The sequence below is a fragment of the Polyodon spathula genome, chromosome 7, assembly GCF_017654505.1.
Source record: "Polyodon spathula isolate WHYD16114869_AA chromosome 7, ASM1765450v1, whole genome shotgun sequence".
NCBI classification, from domain to species: Eukaryota; Metazoa; Chordata; class Actinopteri; order Acipenseriformes; family Polyodontidae; genus Polyodon; species Polyodon spathula.
Genome location: NC_054540.1, coordinates 47365047 through 47375941, shown reverse-complemented (window position 1 = coordinate 47375941; position 10895 = coordinate 47365047). Strand labels below are relative to the sequence as shown.

General features: G+C 40.4%; 1 protein-coding gene across 1 annotated transcript; it reads left to right on the top strand.

Annotated features, from left to right (window-relative positions):
• Positions 1–216: 216 nt before the first annotated feature.
• LOC121318689 (transmembrane protein 47-like) lies at positions 217–10310 on the top strand. Its single transcript, XM_041255628.1, has 3 exons — positions 217–520; positions 6178–6318; positions 7725–10310. The coding sequence occupies exons 1-3, from the start codon at positions 325–327 to the stop codon at positions 7904–7906; spliced, it is 519 nt and encodes a 172-aa protein (XP_041111562.1). The 5' UTR covers positions 217–324; the 3' UTR covers positions 7907–10310.
• The last annotated feature ends 585 nt before the right edge of the window (positions 10311–10895 follow it).

Sequence of the window (10895 nt, the reverse complement as noted above, 5' to 3'; positions counted from 1 at the left end):
ATTGATGTATAAACTTCGCTGTGGGTAATTTGAAAGCGCTTGGCTGATGTTTTGGATGATAGTGACGCACCAGTGTTAAGGCGTATTTTTTCGTTTACAAAAATGTCTATGATAGTTATTTTGGAATCTGAAAGCTGTATTTTGAATAAAGTGCTTTCCACGTTGCAGAGAAGTGGTGGAGTTTAGGACCCGGTCGCCTCATTCATTTCTTTCAACTGCACATCTGACGTGAGTCTCCAGCAGTTTCTCTGTGTGGGTACACGAGTTTTTTCGCCTCTCATACTTGAAACTTCTGAACTAGAGATTCGTATACTTTCTAAAAGGATGTCGGTCAATGAAGCATACGTGTTGCGTCCCTTTAAACTGATCGCTCTGTTCTGCGTGTTTCTGGCACTTTCTCTAGACTTGGTAGCACTGCTCAGTCCGGCTTGGGTCACCGCTGAACAATACTCTCTTTCGCTTTGGGAGTCCTGTAACAAACACGGGGACTTTTGGCAATGCACCCCTACGTTTAAAACAGGTAAGAACCATTTTGTGAACCAAGGTTTGTTTAAGTTAACACAGGCATGTTTGTCGATTTGATGGAACCATACTGATGTTTTCGGAATGTGTACCAAGACTAGACATATGATACAAACAATCTTTGTAATCTGTACCTGTATATTGTTACCGAGAATCCCAGTAATCTTGCACCCCCAATTGCTAGCGTATCATATCAGTAACAAACTCTTACTGAGTTTGCAAAAAGTTCAAAAAAGTTCAACCACCTGCCTAGTCAAAGCGTTAACTTTTAATGCTGTAGGTTTGTCCAGTAAAATGAATTGCGCACATTTCAGGCTCTATCAGAAAAATACCCGATACTGTTCTGCAGGAGAACAACAGGTTAAACCCTTGCTCTTTTTGGCGTTGGATAGAGAAGCAAAGACACCTGATGGTCTAACTAAGCAAGACTGTAGATAAAGTTACTAAACATCATTGTACAGCGTTGATGACACATTTTCGTTTGAAAACTATCCAGTCAGTTTGACAAAGATGTATTTTGTTATTTTTCTGCTGGAAGGGCGAAGCTGCCGTTTGCTGTTTAGTGTGAAAGAAGATCTCCCGTTCTTACGGGTGATGTGATTAATAACGTGAAATGCCCCAGCAGGATACTCTATTGAAGTGCCCCCTTGTCACGAGAATTGGGTTTGTTTGATTCTGAGCATAGAGAAGTGTGTTGGAACACTGCCCTCAATGTGAATAGAAGAATCTCATTGTTAGGGAGCCCTATTGCGTGACAGGACAAGCACTCCCCTTGCCACCCATCTGATAAATATCTTTTGTATACAAGTACTTGTTATTTCAGGAATATATATATATATATATATATATATATATATATATATATATATTATATATTATATATATATATCGTATAGATATATAGAGAGATGAGGAGTCTCTAATCCCTCGGAGAACGAGAGAGCGAGAGGTGTTTTGGATACCTATTTTTGATTACATTTTTGAAGTGCACTGAAGAACTAACCTAAACGTTTGTCTACTTCACTTAGTTTCTGTTAGTTTTGCAAAAACAATCCTTGCATATATCATGCTGAGAGTATTATGTCATGTATATCTATATGTAAATATATTCAGAACATATTCTTTTTCAAAGGTGTTTTAAAGTTAAAAGTAAGCTTCCCTTTCTCAACAGAAACACATCAATATGTAAGAATGAATTGCCCTCTTTTCTTTTAGCTAAAGTATTCTCAGGAGTTGTATAGATTTCTATTCCTGTCCTTGTAAAGCAGGTTGCCTCCCAAGCCAGTAATGGGAAGACTCAGTAAGCTGCAGAACATGTGGGAAGTATTTCAGTGTGCACTGAAAAACTGGGATAAAATTAGCCAAGCACTCTGGGCTTCAATTCCAGCAGCAGTGAGATTTTGCTTTTTCACATTGCTAGCATACCATCTCAGTAATGGAGGCATGTAGTCTTTGAGTGCACTGGCCTTGTGCCATCGCTTTTGAGGACAATGCAGCTGCGTGCACACTTATCTAATGTTCTATCAAGGAGATGTGTCTTAAACCAGTGTGAATGCAATAGGATACACTTTTAATTAGAAACACATACTGACCAGGCAGAGACCATTAAAGGTGTAATAACCAAGTCTTAAGCAAATACTCTCTTGTTTAGAGTAACATTTCTAACAAATCCATTATTTTTTGTCATTGAGCCCTTTGTTTTCCAGACCTAATTATTTCTGTTGCAAAAGTAAGTTCACTTCCTGTGTTACAGGTATTGGGCGCACTATGTAGGATTAAGAAAATAATATATATGTACAATATAATTTGTGTGTTAAAAAATATATTGCTGTAATCATAATGTGTACAATAACCCTTATAAAAGTGTACCATTTTTAAAGCATAGCAAAGTGTAATTAAAGCATAGCCGAAGCATGGTAGCGCGTGGAGGTATGGTGAAGCAGAGAGGTGTATGTCGTGGTAAACTTTTATAAGGGAAGGCAAAGCGTTTTTAGTAAACACTGCAGGGTGTTCTGCCTTGTGATGACCTTCGCATCACTTACTGCAATGACTTCAAAGGAAATATCCACAAACACAGACGATGTGTTAATTCAGGGATGGAAGTACGGCTCCTATTGCATAGCAGTGTCTCTCATTCCAGGTTTTGGTGCAAGCTTGATTAGCCGCAGTGTATAGGTAACAAGTGCAATGTGTCTTCTTAAACTCATTTTAAAACCAGGAACAGATCAAACTGCTGTGCAATGGAATTTTTCCATCCCTGTAAGTAATGTTTAAAGAACCACTAAGGGGGTTTAGTCAAATCAAGACCAGGAAAGAGAGCCAAAGGTCCGACAGTGGGAAGCTGGCACAAGTCTTTCCGCTTGCACATTGTTTCAAGCAGGTCTCGCCCTGCACAGCTGACAGGCTGCTTCAGAGAGGACTGAGTGTTCAGGGCCAGGACTGTGGTGCAATCACAAGCAGCTGCAAGGGGAAGCTCTCATGGTGCCTCATAAGTTTTTGCTCAGATTCATATCTGCAGTACAAGGTGAACTGAAGAGAAGGTAGACGGATGTTTTTATAGGTTCATGTTTCCTCATGAGGCCTAGCGAGTGAGGAATGGGCGACAGGGCTCTCTTATATTGAAGTGTTGGTTTCAGGCATGTTACAGTGTAAAGAACGCAGTATGAGGCACGTTTGCAGTCTTTAACTCCTTTTGTTTTTCGTTTTTTTTAAAGAGGTGAAACGCCTGTTAATTTTACAAAACTAGAAGCAAACAGCCAAGTTATATCTCCAAGTTCATGTAAACACTCATTGTTTTCTTTTTCATTTTGTAACATTAAGAATTTTATTTCTACTTCCATATCACAGAAGTGTATTAAAGAATGGAGTAAACACTTCGAAAATATCGCCCTGTGAGTCTTAAAGCAACACTTGGTTAGTTTTTTGTACAGTATTTGCAGTTCAAAATGTCTTGATGCTGTTTATTTGCTGGAATTTTCTGCATCATTTTCTGAATGTTTCTCTGTACTCATGCTACTGTAGAAACACAAAGGCTTACATTTGTCTTTGACTAACACATTTAAATGTTTAAGCAAAATGTTAAAAATGTGACACATGGCTGGTATTAACACCCTGCTTCCCAGTTAGTGAAAGTGATGATGAATGCATCTTCTGGACCTGCTGGGTGACACTGTTTTCTAAAGTACTCATTAAACAGCAGGGGATCATTAGCTGAGCTGTGTGTTGTCTGGAAGTCCCTTCACATCTACTGCAGAAGCTGCGTGAATCCACAGGGTAAGGGGATGTTTAGACTAACACGCTGAGGTGGAACCAACCTAGGCAAGAACATGTCTTCAAACCAGACAAACGATTGCTTGCTGGAGAAAATATTAAGAAATCTTTCTATATATTTTAATTCAGTTTGAAACTAACAACTCCTGCTAATGCTGTTGTATTTCTTGTTTCTGTGCTGTGGTCAAAGCAGAAACCAGGACAGAGGACACGGCTGCAAACGATGTGGACAGACTCGTTCTGTGCACCGAGAGTGGTGCGAGTATGGAGTGGGTTCCTAGCCATGGTGATTGCTGAATCATTGCGGGTTTTTTGAAGGCTTCATAAAGCTTTTGGGATCAGTCCGTTACAATGAACTATATGAGCATTGGTGCGAATGGCCTCCTCTCATTCTATAATGTTATATTCATAGTTCTGATTGCTGCATCTGTGGCATGTCAACTGGGGGAAATTGAGACCCCCACCCTGCCACTGTGACTCAAGTTGAATTTAAACACAAGTCTCCAGTGGTACATCTAGAAGTTATGGTCTAGTCCCTTGAGATGAACTCTCATTATACAGTAGCAGGTCCATGCATTGCAGTTTATTTCCTCACTACAAAGCGTTATCTACTTTGTGGTCAATCTGACTCAGATTTATCAAGATCAATCTCTCCCGATCAAGAAATAAAGTTCCAATCTCACAACGAAGGGGCCCTTCACTAAATACAGGCAGTTGATTGGAACCCTCTGAATGAGGCACAAATATTAGTAGGCATAAAAAAAAAAAAACCTTTCCTGTAGCAATGACTCATTGAGCTGACTATTTATATTTGAAAGATTTGCTATACTAAGCTTTTGTGAAGCAATACATTTACAGTAGTTTTGTTTTTAAACTTCCTGACATTGGGGTATAACAAACCCGTCCCCTCTGCAGTTTAATGGTAGCTCTGTCCGGTCTTGTTATGAGGGAACGAAGGGTTAACACTGTGAAGCCAGTCGGTGCAGTGGACAATAGGGCCGCTGGGTTGAGGCAGTGGGAACTGAGGTTAATTAAGTCCAGCCTTTCTTAGCAGCAAATCAGGCAGTGAAGGAATTGGGCTGGAACCAAAGGAAGGGGTAGGGTGAGGAACAAGGGGTGAGCATTCTTGCAGGGCTGGGGGCGATGAAGCCAAGCAGGGATTGGGGGGGGTCCTCCATTATGCAGGGTCCTGGTTGCCAGGATGGCAGGTGGAGTGGTGTTATGTAATTTAGGATTCAGCTGTTTGGGTTGGAATGGGGCTGCAGGGGTAGATACACTGCAAATTTAATTGGATGTGTCTTTTTTTATTTATAGGATGACAGTGTATTTTATGTTGAAGTAACAGAGTTGGTGGGTTACTATACCTTCACAATATACAATGTAGCATTAGGCCACCTGTATGTGTGCTTGTATTGTCTTTAAGTAAGCCAATGCTACTATAACTGTATAATACCCTACTTCTTATTAGCACAGGCTGAAGTAGGGTTCTGCTGTGGCAGGGTAAAGGTTTCACCTGAGTTGGCAAACTGTATTCACAAATGCCACCATTGATGGGAAGGAAAAAGGAGATTCCCTTGGCTTTGCAAGGTCCTTAATGTGTTGGCCTGAATGTTTTCAGTGTTCTCAGCCTTGCACAATTCCAATATCTTCAAACTCTGCATCAGAAGGTTAAGGCCACTTTTACAAAGAATAAATATCAAGTGGTTTTTGAGATCTAGCCTGAGGTTACCACAAATTGGTCATTGTTATTAGTTAGCGATCATTCAGAAAACCGAATCTGTTTGGAATTGCACCGGAATTGTTTTCCAGTCCTGTACAAATACAGGAGCAGTATTTTATTTTCAACACTGCAGGAATACCTCCATTCAAACCTGCAGACTTCTAGTGCAGTCTAGGAAAATCCTCCCAACACCGTTAAACGCCCCTGTTCTTGGCTATGCCCCTATATCATTTCTGTGTAAGACGCTGAAGCTGTTTCAGTCGTTGAGCGGTCTATTTGTAGTCTCCTGCAGTTTGGGGATAACTGCTGCTAACCTGCATTAGGGAACATTTGGGTAATGTGGCCCGAGACAAAGTATATGAATTATCGTTAATTGTATTTATTTAGTTTCATTTTTTTATCCTTCCTCATACACACTCTAAAATGAACGTTCTGCACAACATAGTCCTCCATTATAACAGCGTTGCCTTTGAGCTTCTCTATAAAATGAGTATAAAAACAGCGTTTTTTAAAACTATTTTTTCCATTATGTTACCAAAATGTTTTTTATTTGTTCCTAATGGCCTGCAAGTACGGCAGACACTATATAATGTCCATGGCATTGCACGGCCGCTGCAGCAGGTGCAGTGTTGTGACTCTGGTTGCGTCTCTCTTTGCTCTATCAGACTGGCAGGTCGCCACGCTGGTGCTGCTGCTGACTGGAGCAGCGGTCACTCTGGTGGCGTTCATGATTGGCCTCATCTCGCTGTGCCGGGGCACTCAGAGGAAACACTACCGCACTGTGGCCATCTTCCTCTTCACCGCAGGTATGTCCTTCTCATCAATCACCAGTGTATCAAACTCTCAAAGCCTTGGCTAATGCCTCTATCAGTGTAATGAGTTCACATACTGAGGTGGTGACTGTCGCCCTTTGTTATAGGTAAGTACTTTAATGGTGGGTGATCAAGTGCAGCAGGTGTGAAAATGAGAAAGAAAGAAGTACAGTAGTATTAGTAACAGAGTTAAATGCAAAGAAACATTAAACAGGGTCAACAAATAGTTGAGCAGAGGTGCCTTTATTTTGTCAATTCAAACATTGCATGCTGTTAGTGATCGAATGAGTTTTACTAACAAAATGTGGTTGATTGCACAGAATTACATTTTTATGGAGTAGTAACTACTGTGACTGTATACTGAACTGGACCTGATACCCAGAGTATTGCCACCACTATTATCTGAACTTACATACAGTATACTGTATAAATTACCCTATTCCGCCCTCGAATTTAAGACGGAGCCCAGTTTTACCACCTTGAATTTGAGGGAAAAAATAAGACTTAAAAAAAATATACATTTACAAAGATACAACCTCAATTACGCTGTTGTATCGTACAAAACTGACCCGAAACAATGTTGTTGTATATTAACCACAGAGCTTGTTTTTATTGTGCTGCACACTGTATAACACTTAAGATGGCACCTCTGTCATACACATGCCACCACTCACTTACGGCATCACACATCCTGTCAACAGCAAGCACGACACAACACTCCATGGCATCAGACAACATGTAACCCAGCAACCACAACAGCATTGAACATTGCTTGGCATGTCGAAAAATACGGGGGTCTGATCAGCATTTCCGATCTGTCCAAGCTGGTGCTGTTTGTTGGAAATGCTGAAATTGTAAACGTTTCTCTTGGAATTCCTCAGGAAGCTTGGTTTGTTTTTTCTCAGCAGTGTTATGTTGCTCCTTGTGTATTCGGGCAGACATCTTTCTTGTCTTTTCTCGGCAGTGTCACGTTGCTGTTTGTGTACTCGGGTGGTCATGTCTTTTGTTGGCGATTTTTTAATACACGCATCACTATACTGTACTTGAATTCAAGATGCAGGATATTTTTGAGAAGCAAAAAATGGTTAAAAAAGCGTCTTAAATTTGAAGGAATAGTATGAGAAATGGGCAGTCATTATTAGAGCTGTTATTTAAAAAAAAGTTTTAAAAAAATACTATCGACCCTATTATCCACCTTCCTGTAACGATAAGGCATAAGTTAGTAAGTTCAAACAATGATGCAGTTGTAACACTTTCTGCATTTAACCCTGTTTCATATTTCCTTTGTTGGGATACAGAAAATCCTGCCCTGTGTTCTGTATCTCTTATTAGACATTCCAGTCAGCCACCTCCCATACCTGATAGACTGTTTGTTGTTGTTCCTTTCTTTCCCCTCGCAGTGGTTCTGCAGGCCTGCGCACTGGTCCTCTACCCAATCAAGTTCATCGATGGGGCGGTGCTGCAGACGTACCATGAGTTCAACTGGGGCTATGGACTGGGCTGGGGGGCTACCATCTTCATGCTTGGAGGGGGGATCCTTTTCTGCCTCCGGACGGATTTGTACGAGGACCCCTATTACTAGGCCAAGACCAGATTCTTCTTCTTTTTTTTTATTAGACCAGTAAATGGGACTGGGCTTGTTGGAAAGATAGAATTGGTAACCGCTGTATGAAGAGGCTGGTAGTCTCAGCCCATGCAGAGATGAGGGTGAGGACTATTAGAGGTGGAGCTCAAGGACCAATGCAATCATTCCCCATGTAACAACTTCAGCTGCTGACTCCATGTGCATTTCCATGTGTTAAAAAATAGATGTCTTTGCTACAGCAGGAGATAGCATGAAATGTTTTATTAAGTCATGTACCCCTGTTTTCCTCCCTCTATTCCACAGGTTCAGTACCCCCCCCCCCCCCCCCCCCTTCTATTCACATACACTGTGTATAAAATGTGTGCCTTTTAAAGCTGCAATAAACTGCTTGCTCTATTTTAACCAGGGTTGTCAGGCAGGGGTAAAACTATCTGAAACTTGGTCAAATAGACATTTCTTTTAATGATTTTAATCAGTTTTACTTCAGAATTTATAACCAAGTGTGGTGGTGGTGTTTTTTTTTAATAAATATTCTGAAAGGATAACAGATTTTACTTGGTTGAATTCAGCTCTGCCTCGTGTGATGTGACAAAGCTGGCACACAGAGGCAATGAAGTCCAGTCCAGAGGGTTTGCATTGCTGATGAGTGCGCAAAGCTTGGAACCGGGTCAGTTGGTGAACAGATACGCCCCTATACAGAACAGCAGGTCTTTCAGATCCGCTGTGTGTGTTTATATGAACACCTACGATATTATATAGTTATAGGACAAGAACGTCTGTGTATTAAGGAATATCTGCACTAGTAGAGAGGCTGAAAGCCGAGGTCTGTTGAAGTGCTTTGAGTGTCTATGTAACCCATACACAGACATTCAGTGTCCTATAACTTTGATATTCTGCTTTATTATTAGTACACAAGATATAAATCCAGCTCTGTGTGTTTTCTAATCATGACCATCCTTTTAGTCCATTTCATTTTTTCAGTTACCTTGAAAAGGTTAATGAAGACTTAAGTGGCTGAGGTAGGCGGTCGATTGTGATGTCACCGTTTTGAATGGAATTCCAAGAGCTGCCACAGGTGTGGTTTTAGTTTTAAAGCAGGTGACCTCAATCGCGCTGATTTGGAGAATCCGTGATGTCTGGAATACAGAAGGTGAAACATGCGATCCGATTGGCTGAAAGATCCTGAGCAGCATATACTTAAAATGTCAGCCATGTTTCTTCATGAATAAAGGGCTCAAAAAGTAAATGACAGCACATGAATACAGCTTAACTAGTTTTATTTATTATGTTTGTTTCAGATTTGTATTTTCCTGTTTTGAAATGGCTAACAGTTCCTTTGTTTCGATGGCATCCCTTAGTATCAAAATATGTTGGAAGAAGAAAATATTTTCCTATCTGTTTTATATATAATTTTTTTTTATATTGAATCACACTTTGATGTTAAGGAGATGTCAGTTTCAAAGGTGCTTGTTTTGAAATGACCAGTTGATTTAACCCTTAGCATAATGTTTCCACTGTGTTAGACTAACACAGCAAATGGCCTGGGGGGGCCCTTGTGATGTCATTCATGGGCAGAGCTGAATGCTTGCTGTTATTCTGTGTGCTGCATAATCAATGGAACACTGTCTGGGCTGGGTTGGCTGCACAATCTCCTTCTCTGCCTTTACCTTAAAGATACACACACGTCAACTTCAAGATTTTCTCTGTTGAAACAAAGCTGTACTGCATTTTTCAAGCTTTGTAACTCAGAGTGGCGGGAGTGAGTGGAAAGCTTAAAAAAAAAAACATTTTAACTAATTTGTGGACAGTTATCCTTTTAGCTTTGTGCATTCATTTTCGCATACAGTGAAACCTCTCGATTTAATACCAGTCAAGGGCTCAGATTGTGTCATTACTAGAAAGTTCTTAAGTTAGCCAACGTGTGTTTTTTTAACAGTTTAACTCTCGTAGGGATTGTGTGGTATAGCTTTCACATTTGGTAGTTTACAGCGGGAGGTGGGGTTTAACAAAGGGTTTATACATTTTGGGCTTAATGCTGAGCGATGTTCTTTGTATTGACTTTAAAACAAAGTTTAACTGAACAGTATTGGGATACAGTGGGTAAGACAGTTATATGGTCAATAGTATTGGGATACAGTGGGTAAGACAGTTATATGGTCAATTCAATATTATTTTTAAAAATGTCTAGTTGTGTTTATAGTAAAATACTGTGTTTTCCTGTCCAGGGTTTTTTATGTCACTCTTAAAACTGTATCCAGTGTTCTAGGGTCCACGTATCGTATATGAAACACAGAGGGCTCTTGTTGCAGCCTGAGCCACTCCAGCACACCTCTATTTTACATTATTGGCCTTGTATGGGCATTGCTGAGATTCAAATAAATGCAAAGTGTTCTCTTGTGAATTTGTTAAGCATGGAAAAAAACACTTTTGTTCAAACATTTGTCCACTAGACTAGTTTTAATTGGGGTATGGTGGAAGGGTGCAAGCAGTGCTTACCACAATACAAGGAAGGGGGAGGGGTGTCAGAACAAATTCCTGAGCCTTCATTGCACAAAAAGCTACATTCACTGTGTAAAGGCATCCTCTGTCTATCCTGCACTTATCCTAATGTGGGTTTCTCTAGCTGTACAAGGATTGCTTGATAGATTCATTAACAGAGAAATGTATATTTGAATAACCCAAGTTATCGGTAGTGTGTCAGACTTAAACCTGATAGTGACATGCATACAGACAGACACAATCACAATTGCATATGCAGTTCTGCAGCTATAAGCGAAACTATAACAGTGTGATGTTCAGCCCTTGCCGTAACAATACCTCTGCGGTAGTAATAACAACTGCATCCGGCATGACCCACAATCAGAGTATCCATACATTGAGAGACACCCAATACCTGGGCCAAAGCTGTGAAGATAATAAGGCTAGAAGAACTACATCGATTTAGCATGGAAGAAAGAAGAGTTAACCACTACTTTTATTGCACTAT